Here is a 20,378-nt window from a genome sequence, read left to right on the forward strand (position 1 = left end):
AAAACATCACATTAGTTCATATAAAGGCTACATTTCAAAGCAGTTTGGGAGTTTGAGTTACTTCATGTTATTCTTATTATTGTTTTATTTATTAAAAATGAACAACTACTCCCTTCATGTTGCGAAATAAATGTCAGTTCCCCACAAACGGCCGACGTTGCACTGATAACACAGAAACAATACATTTCATTCATGAAATTCATAAAAATGACTTTTCAAGTAACTCAGCATGACGTCACACATTTATTTCACACTCCGTAAAGATGGCCGACATGAAAACATTTTCCAAAGCAGTTACGGCGTATTATTTTCATTTATTTTCGCATTGTCTACACTTTTTAAGTAGCTTTAAAAAACACTGATTACAGCATGTTACCTTTTGCATAAAATCCTACTAAAAAGGACTAATGTCAGACAAACCTTGACCTTCTTGCAGAATTCTCCTTTGTAAATTACAGCACACTTGTCGACAAACATGCACACACACACACATACACACACACACACACACACACACACACACACACACACACACACAGACACAGCTTGGAGGCAGGAGTAGTTATTATTTTTGTGTAATCAGCTTAGTGGTCAGGATGCATGGCAGGCTAGGCTGCTTGGCCATGCAAAGAGCCTCATAATGTTGTGTGGCGAGGTTAAGTAATAAGTGCTGAATGGGCGACGCAGAGTAAATAAGAGTGGATAAAAGAGGGACGGGCGGGGGGGGACAAGTCACTCCCTGGGGGATGGATCTCATTATGTGGATTTCAGGCATCTGTGCAAATGTGAAAACAAGCTTAATGTGTGCCTGTAAAGCAGGTGTAATACGTGTGCTAATGCTACGCAAGCACGGAGGACACGGAAGCAGGACAAGGTGGGCTTGTTGTTCTTGAGCAAAGGTTGTTTCATGTGGAGATGACTTTGAGCAAAACTTGGGTGTAGATTGTTTTTTGCTTCGTCAGTAAAGTATTCCAGGAAATAAATTGAATTTACATTTTAATTCATTTTGGTCGTACTTTTTTTTTTTTAAGTTTTAGGCGCAGCCTACGCTCCCTCATCCAATACTAGCAAGCCTTTAATGTGGCGCTCACAAAGTAATGGAAGCAGCAAAGGGTCACATTTTTTGGGGAGGGAGAGGTGGGGGCGAGTAGAGAAATGACATGTCTTGTCTTTGACTCGTGTGGCGTGAACCAGAGATGCATCCCAGAGGCCCGTGTCCTTCACAAGCCTTTATTATTTATAACGCTCGCTCTTTGAGCAATGACCAGTACTAATGCATAACCTTCTGTCCTACCGGCTGATTCGCTTCCTTTGAAACCAAAGATTGAGGCAGGAGAAGTGGGCGGATGGTGGATGAGGCAAGGGTGGGGGGAAGGGGGTGTTGGTATAGGAAGGTGGAGATCCAGGCTATCGGGAAGTTATTATGTTTTTCCCCTTTTATATCTGAGGATGTGGAATAACACTGTGATGCTTCTTTTCTCCAGAATAGAGTTATGTGCTTCAAAGCAATACTATTTCCTGACACCCCCCTTTCCTTAGACGCATTCAACTATTTGTCTCCTCCGCCGGAATAATGTGCCGGGAAGAAGAGGTTGGACTCGCTAGCTTTATATTTCTTTAGCTGCAGCCAATCATTTCTGCAAATATTAACAATAACGAGACGATGTTGCTCTTTTAAACTTGATCACGTGAAGATGAGGTTGAGCGTGTATCACCTGGTGTTTATGGTGATGCGCCGCAGCGATCCATCGTCATTCTGGCCTTATGACAGAAGGACGGAGGAGGCAGGCAGGAAGGAAGGAGGGAGGGAGGGAGGCTGGCGGAGGAGGGCGGCCTTTGAGGGACAAGGGCTTGAAAGTGGGACATAGGCAGCATTAGGGCTGGATAGCCTGGGGGGGCCCAGGCTGATGTGTCAGGCATGACATGTGGGTGTCTAGCCCACCACACACACACAGTTGACGATGGACTATCCCTCACACCCCGCTGGCTACTTCTAAATGTCCTGCTGGATGGACAAAGAAGCCTAAAATGTGCTGTTTTATGGCCATGACACACAATAAAGCTCATTCCCAATGATGGAATATTAGCCACTCACTGGGCTACTTCTTCTATTCTTATTTTATGGAAAAGTCTTCCCATTATTCCGTTCCCCTCATGTGTTTGGTGTGACCTCTCATTCGAATGCAGTTCATCATCACGACAGCACAACTTCAATGAAACCTTTGCTAGAGAAAGATCATGTAAAGTTATTAGTGGCTTTGGGGCAAATTTTTCGCTTTGTTTTTTGGGCTGGTATTGCAATTTAGCATAAATCCACACAAAAAAATCCAAAGATTTAATAAAACTTAAACAATATATAATATTTCCACTTAAAATATATTTTATTTGTATTTGCCTTATGTGACACTTGTCTTATTTTGCAGTTTTAATTATTCATTTTTTAAAATACCACATTGACGCAAATATATATAAGATGGTGTTTTGTGAGTTGTCTTATATGCGGGGTCAAGAGAGGTGATTCTCAACTTGTGGGTGTGTGACCCAAAAGGGTCGAGGAGCCATTTTCAGTAGGTCACAGGTCTTTGCCTTGGGGGAAAAACCCCCAAATATATATATATATAAATATAATGACCCGATGTCCGCTTGCTAGGTGCGTGCCTAGACGGCCACAAAACCAAGTATGAGTTTATTCACAAAGTTTGACTTTAAAACAATTAGGGTCACCGTTTGTCATTGAGGGTGATGGTGGGTCCCGCAGTCAAACCAGTTGAGGACCGCTGGTCTTGAGGTGTATGCATGCACACCAACAGGCCAGGGTTTGGTAGATTGAGTTCACATCTGACCACACCAACAGCACTAGCCGAGCAAATGCACCAGAGTTTGTTTCAACCGAACCAGACAACAGGTACGTGTGAACACAGCCTTAGCAAACAAGAGCGGAGGAATTATGATGTTAATTTTAAGATAATGATGCTGATCATCCATCTTCTACGCCGCTTGTCCTGATGCTGATCAACGAATAAGAAATAACATGAATGAAACGTGATTTAACTGAAAAGGGGGGTTCTCTTATGTTTGGGTGAAAGATGGCAATCTGGCATTTTTAACAGATTGAAGTATCGCCATAAAAGCTTTTGGGGTTTAGTTGTAGGGTTTAGTGGAGCTATATGTCCAAGTGAGAGGTGGCTGTCTTTTAGCTTGTGTGGGCTCCAGGCATCAGAATCCTATTTACAGCAAATGGCATTTAAGTAATTCAGGAGGAGGAGCAATAGCCAGGCAGGCATCTCCTAAAAGGCTTACAGCTCTCACTCGTCTCGCTGACGGCCATAAAAGGATAAAGAATCATTTGGACTGTTATTTGCCTCATTCAACCCTGAGCTAATCAGCTTGACATTGCTTTGGCAATGAGGAGGATGATCCGTAACAGACGCGTGTCCCATAAGCACCCGCTATCCTCTCATCTCTTCTCCTCCATCGCTTCCCCACCTCGCTCCATCCTCTCGCCATCACACCAGCTCCTCTTCTTGACCTTTGAGATGGGCTCTGGTCCCTCTTGTTCCTGTTCCTGCTTGTATCTCCACTCCAGAGTTGGAGGGGGGAGGACAGGTAAGAGGTGGGCTGGAGCGCTCTCAGGGCCGAGAGCCTTTCGCTTGAAGACTTGTGGCAACGAGTGCGTGCGTAAGTGTTGAGAGGATGGGGTCCTTTCCCGCTATGAGCATCGTTTACATGCAGATGCTGGCACCGCTCATCACCAACGGGCGGCTTTCCTCTCGCAAGCTCAAGTGTTTTATTTTCTCTTGTTTACATTTAGAACCAGCGCAACGCAGACACCTATTACTCCTTTGTGTCGTCTTTGCCTGTCCTTGCCCTTGTCCTGCCTCTGTCCTCTAAGGGTACATTTTCACCTTGGAAAAGAATGAGTATTTTTCCACACAATCCCTGTTTACATTAAAAAACAACACTGTAATATGTACACCAGGCCAGTAGTTGGCGATACCAATTTGTAGACAAACCCTACATGCCACGTCTTCCTGGATCATATCGATCGAAAACGACTTTTAAACGACTTAAAAAAAAAGTTGTGCTTACGGTTGTCTGGTATTCATGTACTACATGTCTGTAATACGACCCCACACAAAAGCAGTGTGTGTATGTGTGTATGTATATATATGTATATATATATATATATATATATATATATATATATATATATATATATGTATATATATGTGTATATATATATATATATATATATATATATATATACATATATATATATATATATATATATATATATATATATATATACATATATATATAATGTGCCCGGTAAACTTTGAAAGTTTACAGGTAGTCAAAATAGTTGATATCATTCAAAAATTCCCAATTTAATTCAATATGGCAGTAAAAATAATTACACATAATTCCTCAATAGTGTACATAACCTGAGTAGTATGTCAAAATAGCTACGTAGCGTTCATTCAACGCACAGTTCCTGTATTACGTCCAGTTAGCATTTGCCATCAAACACTACAGATGTACAAGAAATGAAAATGATTATGCAAAAGATAAGGTTTCAGCAATGGGCACATTTTCCAATTCATCATGAAATCATAGTTTTACAAACGAAAGTGTAGAAAACACATACTTCTGTAGTGGAGTTCGGGATGCGAAGCAGAGGTATTCAACAATTGACTTTTTTTTTACACAACTCGCCGCTACAAGTTGGCTAGCGTTTGTTATAGATTTAGGCATCTTCTTGGAGAGTTCATTTATCCGTAATCTCAATAATAAACACGAAAGTCGCATTTCCGTGTTTTGCTTGAGAAGCCATCTTCTTCACCGCTTAATCTTTGCCACCGAGGAGCAACAGCGAATCAAGAAGTGAGTTTATGGTCAGCTGACTAATGTCATATGACCTCTACAAAGTGATGTTTATGACGTGGGTAACACATGAGATCGACCCACGCTACCTTCGAACGCGATCGATGTAATGGGCACCCCGCGATAGGCTGTATATTCAGTGATAGCTAACGTTAGTAGCTAAACTTTGTCGCTATCATTAGCTGACAACAGACATAACTGATGCACATGCGTGTGTTATGTCTGGTGTAGAACGAGGGCGGGACGCGTGCTCTTGGACAGCTGCGTAATCAAGGCTGATACCACCTGTAGCAATGTTAGATTTACACTTAGACAGTCCAGCATGTCCGAAAAGGAGAAGGAAGAAGCAGAGCTTATTTAATCCTACCCCCTCTCCATTTCTCAGCAATTACTGGTGACAAATTCAGGATAAATGATATCAGACATTGTGGTCCTTGTAAACAGCATATGCTTGTAGTGTTTGTCCGATTGGCTTATATTAGCACATTCCTCACTCAATCTGCTCCATCATTTTACTCCGCATATTGATACGATATGATAAACGTTTTTAGTGATAAATTTGACCCCCTGAAGTTGCATTTTTCTTGTAATTATTGGGGAGGAATAAAAAGTTTTTGTGTGTTTTTAGTCCCACTGAAGTGCAAAATCCCCCCACTGCTTAATCTTCCGTGTCCTTTCTAAACGCCATTAATTTCACTTTTTCCCAGTATGATTAAGGACTTGGATTTTTTTTTTTCTCTCTCTCGCACGATGAGTAAGGATTTAATGTGGGAGGCTCGTAAAAAGCGCCCTGGCCTCTTCTCCCTCTTGCCCTGCCGAGCCTCTTAATTAAGGTAATGACATCTCTGCCGGCTGCACCAGCGCTGGCTATAATGTGGCTAATAGCGTTACAGGCCGCCATTCAGAAGCTTCCCCCCACAGAAACACTATCGACTTTCTCCGAGCATCTTCTCCAGCTCCTCCGGCCTCTAAACACAGTATTACTTCCCTCTGAGGTCCGGTGGGAGCCATCTTGCTAAGAGCACCTGGCGTTATTGGCAGCAGATTATGCCGTGTGTTATTGTTGAGGGCTTTGGTGGGAGCTAAATCACGGACGAATTTGGCTCACTGGCATGCTACAAGGAGGTAAGTAAACAGTTATTCGGCCCACGCTGTGTGCGTGCGGCCACTCGGCTTTTTGTGTTATATGTTGACCTTATTCGCGTCTGCTGTAGGTAGAATTCTATGTCTCCCCATGTGTGTCTCGCCGCCCGCCGACGCTACATCAACTTTTCAAGTAGTATGGACAAAATCAATGGGCAAACAATCTGGGGCATTTGGCTGCAGTATTGATGGAATGTTTATCCTTTATGCATCACTGTGCCACACAATCAAACGGCACAGCACACATTTGATCACATTAATAGATCGCGTTGCCATGAGGTTGTTTTTGTCTTTACTTAGCCATCTCAGCGGCTTGCATGCAAACTGGAGGGCGGGGGCGTGGGTTCAACATTGACTTTCGCTTATGTGGCCTTGTTTCCACCAAGCACTGTGATTATACGCTTCACTTCTTCATGGTACACATTGTCTAACGTGTCCGTTGTTAACGGCCCCAAAATGTCAGACCTGTATGGTCCGTGTTTGCTTGTGTAGGGCGGAGATAAACACACACCCGTCCATCAATTGGTCGAGACTAAATACTCCCTTCCAAAATGGGGGGAAAGCACAAAAAGATCACATTTTTAAACCGTGTTGCTCGTTTATGGACAATATTGACACTTTTTTGGATGATGCGACAAAGACGCAGGGTTTACATTGCTGTCGCCTTAACTCTGAGTGGTGAAAACGCAAGTCTGTTGGGATTTTGATCGTTTTGATTGATTGTTTTCTGTGTTTCCAACAGGACTGCAATCCATTTGTGGTTTTGGGTTGTTGGGGTGATCGTTGACATCATCATCTAATTTGCATAATAATAATTGGTCATGAGACCATGTCCACATGAGTACGGATATTTGAACCATGCGTATTTGTTTTGTCCACACACAAACGTAGGTTTTTGTATTTTTGAAAACTTCAGAACATGAAGTTATATGTCATGACTTATAGATGTGCACTGATTTTAAAGATAATGTACACGTCATTGAACTTTTAATATCGCACTACAGTCGTCCCTCGTCTATTGTGATTAATTGGTTCGAGACCCGACCGCGAATTTGTGAATTTCCACAAAGTAGGATTCAATATTAATAAACGGATTATGTTCATAGTTAGAGCATAGAAAAAAACTGTTTATGACTTTCTAAGTACAAGTTTTAACATTATTAGAGCCCTGTAGAAATGAAATAACACCTCTATAGTCACTTTTACACTCCTATTATTTGTTTAAATCACATCGTGCAGGCTACGGTATCACTGCAGGGACATAACAGACAGCCGCTGCTATAACAAGCTACTGAGCTAACTCGTTAGTCTCTCCAATTTACTTATTCTAAAATTAAAGTGTTTCAAACGGAGTGGGGGAAAAGGACAAAGAAGCCCAAAGCCCACTTCTACACGGAATGAGTGGAGAACCTTTTTTTCCCTCAATCTCAGACATGGCATGTCCATCTCAGCCATGAGTCCTATTTTTCACTTTAGTTTTTTGTTTTTGTTTGTGTCTTAAGCCTGACTGCATTACATATTTTTGTTGGCTCATTTACACCCAGCAAAATGTGCACATTGACCACGGATGGTGCAGTTGTGATTTAGCTTCCTAATTATCACCACGCGGTGATTTTGTGCATTGTCGCATTGAGGCACGTAATTAACAGGGAGTTTAGATGTCGTCACGTGTGAAAATCATGTGGCAGGAATTGTGCTTCTGCAGGGGGAAATGATTGACAAGATCTTTAATAGCAAACACATGCGCTCAGCCGGGCACTTTGAAAAGAGCTATTATAAAAATGGGGCTCGGGTGCTTGGTTGTGAATAGCCTGAATCGTTACCAGGCCTCTCTGGTACATTTGACAACTTACATAATGCATTTGCACTAAAATAGCTTAAGTGTTATGGCTTCTTTTATGGGCAGAAATTGATTCATAAATGCACCGACGCGAAAGCTAACCTGAACACAAAGCTTTCAATAACAGCCATTTTATTCCAGCTGTCAATGTACCAAGCGGCTGCATTAGACAAGGTGGCATGCTGATTGCTTTATGAAATCCAGGCTAATTGTTTTGTGCCGGAGTCCTTGGGGCACCGTGCATTAAGTAAGACCAGTGTCACACGCACGCACAGCCGTTGAAAGTACCTCTCCAGTGGCCACTTTGGTGATCAATGACTCAGAATTTATGCAGCCCAATGTCTCTGCAGGTAAAGCAAGCCTGTGCCTCTTTTTTTTTTTTGGTCAGGCATTTCATTATGGCGTTACATTTAAATACATTTCGTCTGAAAGCGTCTTCATGTTCGTGTCGCCATGAGAAGCGGATTGGGTGCATTGGGAGTGACAGTGTCATTTAGGGCCACTTGTACTGCTTCAATAGATGCAAGGCGGTGCTACATGAAATCTACTTTTTTCTTTCCCCCGCCGTCCTTTTTCATTCTCGCATACAAACATTCCCTGAACCCTTTCATTTTAGTTCCAATGAGATATTTTCTAGTATTTATCTCCATCTAAAAATCAATTTAAGAAAAAAAAAGAAAATTAAACATTAAATATTTATTTGGGTTTTGGTCATCAAAAAATAATTGATGATAGACTCCCTGGGAATTTTGCCTTTCAGCTGTTTAATTGGCTTAAAGAAATTACGCCAGCTCTTTGGGGGGAAAGGCACACGTGTATTTATTTATTATTGATTTCTTCCCCGGCGATAAACATGTTAACGCTACAAATATTTGCAAAGAGGGGGTGATGCCTTAAGTTATTGTGAAAGAAGAAGAGAAGGAATCTTTATCACGTGATGTATTATTCATCAGAAACCTTCATTATAAATGGAATATCTTGATTTGGAGATTTGTGTTTTGTTGCTATGGCTAGGTTTTGTTGCGAGAGATGAGATTATTATTAATATTTTTATGATTAGAATTTAGTAAAAAGTGTTCCTCCCTTATGTTTGAAATTGCACAGCGGCTTGTAGTGTTTGTATTGGGAGTCGCAAAGTCATTTAGCTGAGTGCACAGGGTGGGGCTGTGCATTGCGATCCATAATGGGTGAAATAATTGGTGAAAAGAGACACACTTCTCAAAGCGTCCTGGCTTTGTGAGACGATGTGGACCTTCACCGAGAGCCAGAGGTAGAAACCAGCTCAGAAGAGAAAGCAGGCTTCCCTTTGGGCTTTCACATCAAATGCTTGAGGTTCATCTGTTGGGTCACGCCATTCACCAATTATTTGGATTTTATGGGGAGATGAAGTGATTTTACTTGGCGTAGGTTGAGTTTAAAATGCCTTGCATAAGTACACTTGACAGGCAATGAGATCTTGCTGGCAAAGCTATTCAATCGTACATTTTATCAGGCTCGTGCACCACTGCGTCGGCCTGTATGGTTAAAAAAAAAAAAAAAAAAACTATTCATCTGTGAATAAACAGCCCCAACACATCAGGGCTGTAGTCTCCTTTTAAAAGCTGTGATAGTCCATTTAAGAAAATCAATCTTACACTGAAAGGTGATTGTATTTTTTTGTAGTTCATTGCCAGCATCGTGCGCTTTAACAAGGGCGTGTGGCTTTCAGTCACATTTGCGCACGGTTGACTTGACTTCTTCCACTAAAGCCAATGACAAGACACACGTCAGGACATTGTCTACATTTATATCTATGTCTACATTTAGATCACTGTTGATTTTAGGAACAATGAAGTTGGTTTCATTGCGGCCACTCAATAAATGTGCAGTGTTTCCTACAGGACTGCAATGCATTTATGGTGGGCCGCCACAAATAATAAGAAGAAGAGTGTATGGGAAACAGTGCTGTGGCCAACAAAGCTTCAGGTTGGAAACCATTTTCAGAAAACCAGAAAAATACCAGAAATGTAAAAAAACAACAACGTGATGCATCTTTTAGGAGGTTGTTTTTCTGGAGTGTTGTACCTTTTTTAGTCTCTACATTTTACTACCAAACAATCAATACATGTTATAGCTGGCAAGAGCAGCATCTAACACACATAATATTCTACTTTTTGTACAAAAAATCAGAAACTTTTTTACTTGCTATATTTTTTTCTTCTCTTTTATATTTGACAGTAGGTTGCGACTGTCCCGTGGAGGATCTCTGACTTGTGTTTCTGCAGTAGGCCTTTAAAAACAGCCAAGCACTCTTGTCATATAAAGGACCTTTGACTAGCGTTTTTGCAGTTGGTCCATTAAAACAGCAGAACGCTCATATTACAGTATACTGTATGAAGGATCTTTGACTTGTGTTTTTGCAGCAGTTCTTTAAAAACAGCAGAGCACTTACGTCATTTAGAGGACATTTGACTGATGTTTTTGCAGTAGGTGCTGAAAAACAGCAGAGCGCCCCTGTCATATAGTGAATCTTCGACTTGTGTTTCTGCGTTAGGTCTTCGAAAACAGCAGAGCGCTCTCGTTATATAAACAGCAAAGCACTCCTGTTGTTACATAGAGGATCTTTGACTTGTGTTTCTCCAGTACGTCTTTTAAAAACAGCAGACGTCATAGAGACTTTGACTAATGTAAAGATATTCCTCTAGTTTGAATTTTTGACTTTATTTCTGACTCTATTAGCCATTTGCTGAGGTCAAAATGCGAATGTTTGACTTAACAGATTTCTGCAAAAATTTTAGTTAGCTTTAGTTAACTTGTCTGAGTCAAAGTGTTTGACTGAAAGGGGCTTTGACTCGCCACTTTGACGTGAGGCCAAGACTTACCATGATATCGTCAGCATCCTTCCTCTCGCCTGCAGCCATCATCAGCAGGCGTATTATCGTGTCCCCGTCTACTCTGCTCCTCTCCGCCCTCGTGGCAAACAGGTCTAATTGTGTCTGCCTAGCTGCAGGCCATGAATGTAGAAAGGGAGGGGGGGTGGCTTTAGATGAGTGATACCCGCTGATGTAAATGGCTGGATAATATGGCCCCTCCGTTTGCGCTGGAGCTCCATCTCTCAGCACTAATCTAGGCCATCGGGGACCCGCCAGTACGCATCATCCACCGTCAATGAGCCTCTCCGCTGCTGGGTAATTTATTCAGCACCCCAGCGGTTATTGATGAAACACTTAAATACAAATTCCACCCCCGACCCGTCCACACTGCCATCACCCTTTCAACCCTTCCCCGTCTTGCCTTGTCCACGACGTACTACATTTACTCTACACGTACTCGCATGCAGTCATGGGAAGAATGGGTTGTGGTCAAAATGCTTTGGAAGACATGCTAGCACACGTGTACTACAGATATCCTCAACGTTTTATAGTTAGTACGTTTATATGTTTAATATTTGACACACGCATCCATCTTCTATGCCGCGTACGCTCACTAGGGTCGCGGTTATGCTGGAGCTTATGCCAGCTGACTTGGGCAAGAGGGGGGGGGTACACCCTGGACTGGTCACCAGTCAAACGTGGGGCATCACACGTGCCTTTCAGTCCCCTAAAGGTGCATATCAAATTTTGTGGCGCTACAGACGAGCACCCTAAAGTTACAGTGGGGGCTTTGACGACCTGTGTGAGAAATTTCAAGTTAGTGCGACTTATGGGTGCCAAACCTTGGGTTTTAATAACGGGGCCGCCATGTGGAGTATTGCTCAGAAAAATAATAGCACAGGTAACACAGTTGGGATGCACATTTTGACACAATTTCACTCTTTTATGAGCAGCGGTTCAGGAGAAGACTTACATCATCTTGACATATTTTGTTTTTTTACACAGGGGCCCGTGACAGCTCAGTCCAGTCTGACATCAGCAGCAGTCCCTCCGAGCAAAGTCAGGTGGGACAGACTCATCCAGGATACCCCACCATGGGTCCACAGGTGAGTCGACTACTACACGTGTGTTTTATTTCTGCTAATGATTGTCACCTCAAAATATATTACAACTGCAGATTTGTCAAGGCTGCATAATTACACATTTACTTAAGTGGTTAGGCTTATTGTTTTAACACCATTCGGTCATAATAATGGATCATTATTTTTAATGCAAAGAACAGGTTGTGTTACGCAATCACACAGGTGTACGATTCATTATTTCAAGTGAACATCACCAGCTGATGCGCCGTGCTGAATAATTGATGGCTGCATGAAGGAATTAAGTATTTTGTCACCGCGCATCATTGGTTAGGCTGTAATGGAGCTGTGACGCTAATGAGAAGACAATGCGGCAGCACACAGGGGAGCAAGCGAAGAGCCCGCGGCCACGCTCAACACTAAATCGGGCGTTGTCCTATCTGATTGGATTTATTGGCCTGGTGGCTCAGCAATGTTTAATTAACGTCTGTCTCATTAGTGTTGCTCCATGTCACCGCGCACACACACACACACACACACACACACACACACACACACAGCAGCAGCATTCCTTTAATAAGGCCATTCTGCCTGCACTCAGGATGACTCAATCGAAGGACGAAGCAAAGAGGAAACAGAGGAGGAGGGGGCGCTATTTAGTGTGGATGTGTAGAACAAATGATGTCAATTAAAAGCACTTGTCTGAATACTCGTTGCCACAGCAGACAAGGAGTAAACAGGAGCAGGCAAGCTTGGGAGTGAGAGCCTCAGCAGGCAGCTCTCAACAGCCACCATCTAATATATTAATGCTGTCAGCAGAGTCTCTGTGAAGCAAACACTTTTCGGAAACAAAGGCGTCCCGCACGCCATAGCCAATTCTCTTGTTGCCAGATCAATATGTTTGATAGATCCCCGCTCCAGAGCCGGATATTGTCCCAACAACCATTATCCACTGGTAGTTTACCCAACATGAATCCACCTTCCCTTCTGTTCCCTCCTCGCTCGCAGTTAGGATGACAAAAGTCTGCCATCGGGGTGATTATGGGCAATTTCTCAGTGCCAGAGCTGCCAGGCAGACAGAAGAGCCTCCTCTCCCCCTGATGGGCAGAGAGGATGGGTGCAGCGTGAAGTGTGTTTGTGTGTGCCCCCTTGGAGACCACTTCTCATCACTCAGGCTGTCAGGCCTGCCAAGTGCTACTGTACGGCTGCACCTCGGGGGAAGCTGAGGGAAAGCAGAAGGCCAACTGCTGCTCGAGATGATGTTTGGGATTCTTGTTGCAAGTGATTTTCAAGTGTTAACATAGTAAGACAAAGCCTGAATAGCTCCAAAATATAGCAACTTAAGCCACATTCACGCTTGCGTTTCAGAGCTCTTGTGCAGACCCAAAATGTAGAAAAAAAAAAAAAAAAAGATTCTTGGTGCACGCTTTGGTGTGTTGCTCTTTGAGTACATCCTGGTATTTTTTGGCATGGAACTAAAGGCTGCACATCAAAAATAACACAAGAAGTAACACGTACGGAACACGCAATGTAACTGTACCACACAGACTATGCGAGTATTGAAACAATTCCGCACTAATATACATGCACAGGCACTACATAGCCACATGCTACATTGCAGTACAAATATTGCTCCATCTCGTTTTTTCCTAAATTCATGCAGTAATAAATGATTGCTGTTTCTTGGTGGACTTTGTCCAATTATTAGTAAAAATATTGAAAGATAAGTCATATGTAGTATTGTGGTCACTACTAGGCATCAGTAATGTTACATTGATGAGACTACCTGCATTATGTCAGCCATCAAACCTACTCTTAAGGTTAGAATAAATAAATTGAAGGCTAACTAGTTATCTTGGTAGATTGCTACAGTATTGTTGAAGCGGCGGCCGTCTCTTGTGTCACTTCAGGCATCCCGTAGCCTGCGCACAAGCGGTGCGCAATGTGATGTAAACAAAGCTACTGCTAGCTTTGTTTACATCACATTGCGCATTGTCGGTGTGTACGACTGCGTACGGCAGATTGATGTCAGACTGGCTGTCCTGTATATCAATCAAATGACAAACATCATAGTGAGGATGGATGATAGGCTGACGTCGACCTTTTTTTTTTAATGCCATGCGATCAACCCACATTACGTTCGAGATACGACAACAAGAAGGAACTTTCCCAATGCTGACGCGGAGTTATGTCTTATTATTGCTTATCATGTTTACTATATTAAGTAATCAGAGTATAAAGGTGATTATAGGGGTGTTATTTCATGTCTACAAGGCTCTAATAATGTTAAAAACTGTTTTTAGAGGGTCATAAACAAGTTTTCACTGCTTTTAACTACAAAAATAGTCTATTTATTAATATTGAATCGTACTTCACTAATTGTGTTCAGGTCTGGAACCATTTAACCGTGATAAACAAGGGACAACTAATATTAATATTAATATTAATACTACGACTACTTCTTGCACACTTATCCAACAGCAAGTTACCCAGCATGCTGTGTGGTTTATAAATGCTCCTATTGTTTTGCTTCGATATTATTGTGCAAGCGTTTATTTCGATACCCACGTTGTCTGTGCGGTGCAGTTACATTGTGTCGTTCCACATGTGTTGTGTGGTTGTGTAAATCTCACTTTCAAGCACAAGCAGAACTCAAGCAGCAGCACGGCTGAGGCTTAATTGCAGTATCAAAAGTAGACATTTCTAATGGCCGTCTCAATTACTTTTTGTTTGAACAGAACCCTTGCAAATAGCTGAGATCTACTGTATATTCAAATTCTGATAGTTTGGCCTTGCCAGCAGCCTGGCGTTGCTGAGCGTACGTGTGACGTTCTCCCGCTAGCGAAGCTTCTCCAGAAGATAATAAAAAGCAGACTTTTGGTGCCAAACAGCCGCCTGTTTCTCCAAAAGTGCCAGTGATGCTAAATAAATCAGGCGTACGTGTGATTTATAATTGTAGCGTTGCTTGTAATGTTATTCCCGTCTGCGCGAGGCTGTCTCTGCTGTCAAAGCGCGACAATCTCATTTTGTTTGGAGATGAAATGCTCAAAGAGCGTCTTTTGATTACGCTTTGATTCCAGATTAATTTACTTGAAAATGGCGAGATTAAAGCATGTCACGGGCGCCTTGCAAACAGGTCGCCTGTTGTTATGCTCCTTTGAGGCTTCTTTGAGCTCCCCCTCAAAATATTATTCTTATTTTTTAAAGCTAATGGCAAGCGTCATTTTGAATGCTCTCTGAAGCGTCAGACAATGTCAGTTGTTGCTGCGGCAGCGTTATCAAAGCACACGTGGGAGAGCAAGTGATCCATGTGTGTGATAACTGCTGCCCGGCGCTCTCTTTGTGGCTTTTCATCCTCTTAACACACAAACAGGTATTAATTTGTCCTCCTCCGACAGTATTTCTGCAGAGATCCTTCTCTCTCTCTTGCACTTGGTGGCTTTAAAGCCGCGTGACCTCATCTGCGTGTCGGAGCGGGTTTCTCCGCGCGGCCTTATCGCAGTGACACGCCTGTCACCCAGGAGCACCGAGGTTGGCGAGTGCGGCGGCTCTCTTCGCACCAGTCGGCCCGCCCGCTCTGCGTTGTATGCGAGCTGCAAACAGAGGCAGATAGCTGACAATTGGAGTTAAAAGCTGGCGAGCTAAGGTCACGACGGAGGAGTCAACACAGCACGGCCATGCTTACCTCGTAAGGGTGTGTCCTTGTCAGCACAACGCAAACTGATAACCTAGTACAGGGGGTCGGCAACCTTTAGCATCACCAAATTCCACCAAATTAAAACTCACTTGGCGCCACAAAATCTATTTGACCACTAAATTGTAGGTAACGCTACTTGTATAGTTTCCTCAAGCGTGTGTCACGTTCCTTTTCTGTCTTCCTGGCGTGGTGACGAGCCACACGTGTTGCCACCTGGCAATTAGTCATCTTTCGTAAGCCTTCTCCACCAATTTCAGATCAAGTTGCAATAATAGTGTTGTAACCCATCGATTAGTTCCAGTTCCAGTACCACGCTCCATATTGCTTTAGTTGCCGTTGTTCATTAGCGACAAAATCACAGAGTTGACTTCCCCCCTGGCACTTCGGCGGAGAATTGCACGGCACACGCTGAACCCCGACGCACAACTTTGAAAGGCTTATGACAGTGTCAGAAGAGACATGCTTTCAGCAAGTTACAAGAAAGTGCTCATGACAACGAAAAAGTTTGAAAAAAACCCAATAACGAACAAAGCACTCACTTAATAAAACATTCTTGTTGTACTCCTTTCATAAGTAAATAAACTATGAAATCTGAGTGAAATGAAGTGGTGATTTTGACATAATTTTGACCCACCCCCCAGAGAGTTTTCTGAACCGACACCACCTTGGCTGTGACGTCAGGACCAGAATACGTTCCGGGAACCAGTTTCAAGCACATGCAGCCATGAATTCGCAGCCAAGCCAAGAAAGTGACATATTCACAACAATAAGGACTTGGAAGAAGTCAATTTTTTTAAATGATACGTATTTCAATATCCAAGCACACATCTAATACAGGAAATATGCCTTTCAATGTTATTTTTCACAGCGGAAATAACAAGGTTAACATGTGTTTTGGTGTCATGAACACTGTAAGGAACAATTCAACATGTCCGAAAGGAGTCGGAAGAAGCAGAAGAGTTACAAATGAATGCAGGATATAGACTAAGCAATAACTTAAAATAATGACAGGTGACTGAAATGCAGGACAAATTATATCAAAAAGACGATGAAAGGAGTCGGAAGAAGCAGAAGAGTTGCAAATGAATGCAGGATATAGACTAAGCAATAACTTAAAATAATGACAGGTGACTGAAATGCAGGACAAATGATATCAAAAAGACGATGAAAGGAGTCGGAAGAAGCAGAAGAGTTGCAAATGAATGCAGGATATAGACTAAGCAATAACTTAAAATAATGACAGGTGACTGAAATGCAGGACAAATGATATCAGACATGGTGGTTATCAGTGTTCTCCTTCCGCCGTATACCTTGTAAACACGATACTCTAGCACTGTTTCTTTGAGTTCCGTTCCATAATGTGACTCCACATAGTGATATACTCAACAGGTTCTTGAAAACACCAGAGCCCTCCTGTCATATAGAAAATCTTTGCGTATTTGCTGTAGTTCTACTGTTATGATTTCAGCTTTGTTTAATTGCATTTACTTTCTCACAATGAATGGAATCTAACATCCCCTGTGTATTCACAGTCGCAGCTATTGTGCAAACCTCCCCTCTTTTCGCTCAAAGCTCCCAGTCTAAAAGGATTTAGTGTATTTTTCTCGGAAAACACATTTGAATGGTGCCAAGTATTTCTCAGTGCGCTGCCTTCTGATAACATATCTTTTCCTCCATGGCTACGACTGCGGCGCCTCCACTTTAACTAATATGAATGAATGGATGCATGAGCAAGATGCCAGTGATGTTTCATATCAGCTATCACAAGAGTAAAAGTAGCACAACTTTTTTCTCCGCTAAGCACGACGTGTTTCAGGCACTTTTCTCCGCTGGCAGGGATTTGTTCAATGGGATGGAGCATAAATCACAGCCTGAGAGAGAGGAGGAAAGTCTCAGAGATTGGATTTGATCTTTGCAAGGAGCAACAGCTTGACTGTCAGGCGGTGACGTGGATAAGTGCACAATTCAGAAAACAACTTGATGAAAAGACTAAAAAGACTGATAAAAAGATGAAAAGACTGATAAAAGATGAGCAGGGGTGGAACGGTATGACATCATCACGGTTCGGTACCTACTTTGGTTTTAAGGTCAGGGTTCATTTGGGGTACAGTGAGGGAACAAATGAAAAATGTAACATTGCTAAGCTTTTGTGTAAACAGTTTTAATGAGCTTTAATGGCCGCGTGTTCTCAAACAGGAGCCTTTAATGGCTGACGAGTGTTTTCAAGTCCTGGCTTCTCCTTGACACATGTACCGTTACACTCCTACTGATTAGGGCTGCAGTCACACGTTATGTATGCATCACAATCCTCAAAACACGGCCTAACTAGACACCGTGCTATTAAATAAACTCGTACTATGTCTGTGTCCACCCTCAACAGTCACTTCTGGTGGCCCAGCAGCTGGCCAACGCCGTGGGTGGCGTGATGTCCGGGGCGGCGCCGGGCATGAACCAGCCCATCCTCATCCCCTTCAATGCGGGCGGACATCTGGGCGGACAGCAGGGTTTGGTCCTCTCCCTGCCCACCACCAACCTCCAGAGCCTGGTGGCTGCCGCTGCTGCGGGGGGCATCATGACACTGCCCCTACAGAACCTGCAAGGTAAGACACGCACCAGCGCCATCGTAGGGCGAAGATCAGCGTTTCAAAAGCCGTGTTTGTCATGTATTAGCGCTTGAAGAGGTTCGATGCCTAGTTTGGGTTTTTGTTTGCCAAAATGCCACCAATGAGTACACCAGATCTCAACATGCATCAAAATGGTGCAGTATCTCTTTCTTTAGTCTTTAGAATTTTTTTGTTGCTTTTTTTTTTTTTTTTGCATTTTTTTGCTCATAGATTTAAAGTTTAAAAGATAGTTGATCTTTTTTTACGGGGTGGAACTGTCAACTCAGACAACAGGAGGATGCCTAATGGGATACGTTGTGGTCATCTACAACCACGCATATCAACTGGTGGGCGAAGAAAGACAGCAGTCCAGCCTGTAAGTTCATTTCAAACCAGATTCCTAAAAACACCAGATAACTCTCGTCATATTGAGGATCTTTGACAAGTGTATTTGCAGTAAGTCCCAAAAAACAGCAGTGTTTCTGTTATATGGAGAATCTTTGACTGCCATTTTTATAGTACATCTCTAATAACAACAGAGCACTCCTGTCATATAAAGGATCTTTGAGGAACATACAGATATTTTGTTTTAATCTGTTGTTTTTAATTTAGGACTTTCTTTATGAGCCTTGCATTGACGTTATACCTAACAAGAATAATAGTGATGTGTAGCCCCCCCCCCAATCCTTAGCTTTAAGAAAATATTTCACAATAATTTACAATATTTTTGTGCATTGTCCATCATTAATTATGCAATATGAGTAAACATAACAAGTACGACTCTCAGAAAAGTCATGTTGAACATCTTCTATACGTCTATGCCATGCAACATATTCTTGCTTATTTTGTTGTTGTTGTTTATCCAAATGGTTACAACTCTCCTGAGCAGAAAAATCCTTGAGGGGTTTTCCAGCCAACAAGCCGCTACCCTCAACTTGCCTTAAGGAACAACCGTATTAATTACAGGTCACCGTTTTGCAGTGCGGCGCAAAAGCACTTTATGCCTCTTTCCTGCGCTTCTTGACTTCTTTTTTTTTATCTCCTTTCCACCTCATCCGTCCATCCACCCGCTGTACTTATCCGGGCTTTTTAAACTTTAATGTCCAAATGTTCCCTTTTGATCATACTTGTAAATGGTTTTCATTTTAATGTTTAAAACATCGTCTCTTTTATACCATTAGATTGAGGGATAGATGGATGTGTGGGGGGGGTGTCTGTCATGAATCTTGGATGAGTGCAGCGCACTAATGTCAAAAGACGGCAGGTCTCATGTAAAGCAGTGTGTTTTTAGGATGGAGATTACAATAATGCCAGTGCAGCACAAAGTGCAGGGGAGCGTCCCTCTCATGTGGGGAAGTGGATGGATGCATGCCCCGAATGTGGAAATATGGAGGTAGCAGCCTAATGGACACAAACATGCATAAATAACAACAAACGTTGCTGTAGGCAGAGCTTTTAATAAATCCACATCTACCCAGTGCCGCCCGCCATGTAGCCTTCACTCGTGGATGATAATGGCTCTGACTCACATTTCAACTCCTGCTGCTCCTGGTGATCAGGGTTGACCCAGGGGGTCTGGGTGATGGGAGGAAGTGATTGACAAACACATTGTCAGGGTGTCAGAATGCCATAACTAACACCTCCCTTGTTTGTTGCCCACTGCCAACCACATCAACGCACACGCTCCCCATAAAAGGACATAAAAGCAGCGGCGGAGGGATGTCTGTGCAGTTTTTTTTAAACGTGCGGACTGACAGACCGCCCGTTCGCACATCCTCCTATCTGAAGGGGATGCGTTGAAGGGACCTCCGCGGAGAGAAAGCGACACAAGTCACGAGTGAAGCTAAATGTCTTGACTATGTCCAGGCCCCTCCGGCCACACGGCGCTCCTCCGCTCTCCGCTGTCTGACTTCATCACAGCTGCGCTGAATGAGGCCTGCTGGCACAGCACCTCTGTCAGACAACTGCAACTCTGGCCTCTGCCCCGGCATCATTCCCCCCCGTCCAAGGCCTCCCAGGCCTGATTAATCACACACATAATATGGCGGTGCACTGTCGCCGGGGAGCGCTCGGCTGGTTTCATGACCTGAAGAGCAAGTGTGCTTTGCAGCACTCATGCTGCTTCCTCATTAGCGTCAAAGGAAATCACTACAAGGCTCGGTAGTGAGGCTGTGGGAGGGGCCAAGCAGCATTGAGATCTAATGAGGCGGCTAATGAGCGACTAATAAGGACAGAAACGTTTAAAATGGTCTGACTTACACCCTTATTGCGTTGTTGGTT

General features: G+C 43.0%; 1 protein-coding gene across 5 annotated transcripts in view; it reads left to right on the plus strand.

The window, feature by feature from the left end:
- Positions 1–20,378, plus strand: part of pou6f2 (POU class 6 homeobox 2) — a 75,114-nt gene that overhangs the window by 7,706 nt on the left and 47,030 nt on the right. For all 5 annotated transcript variants that reach the window (XM_054766141.1, XM_054766146.1, XM_054766144.1 and 2 more), the window contains 2 exons: positions 11,725–11,825; positions 17,876–18,095. In XM_054766141.1, coding sequence (XP_054622116.1) covers positions 11,725–11,825; positions 17,876–18,095 — 321 coding nt within the window. The remainder of the gene's footprint in view (positions 1–11,724; positions 11,826–17,875; positions 18,096–20,378) is intronic.

Source organism: Dunckerocampus dactyliophorus, chromosome 21, assembly GCF_027744805.1.
Source record: "Dunckerocampus dactyliophorus isolate RoL2022-P2 chromosome 21, RoL_Ddac_1.1, whole genome shotgun sequence".
Lineage (NCBI taxonomy): Eukaryota > Metazoa > Chordata > Actinopteri > Syngnathiformes > Syngnathidae > Dunckerocampus > Dunckerocampus dactyliophorus.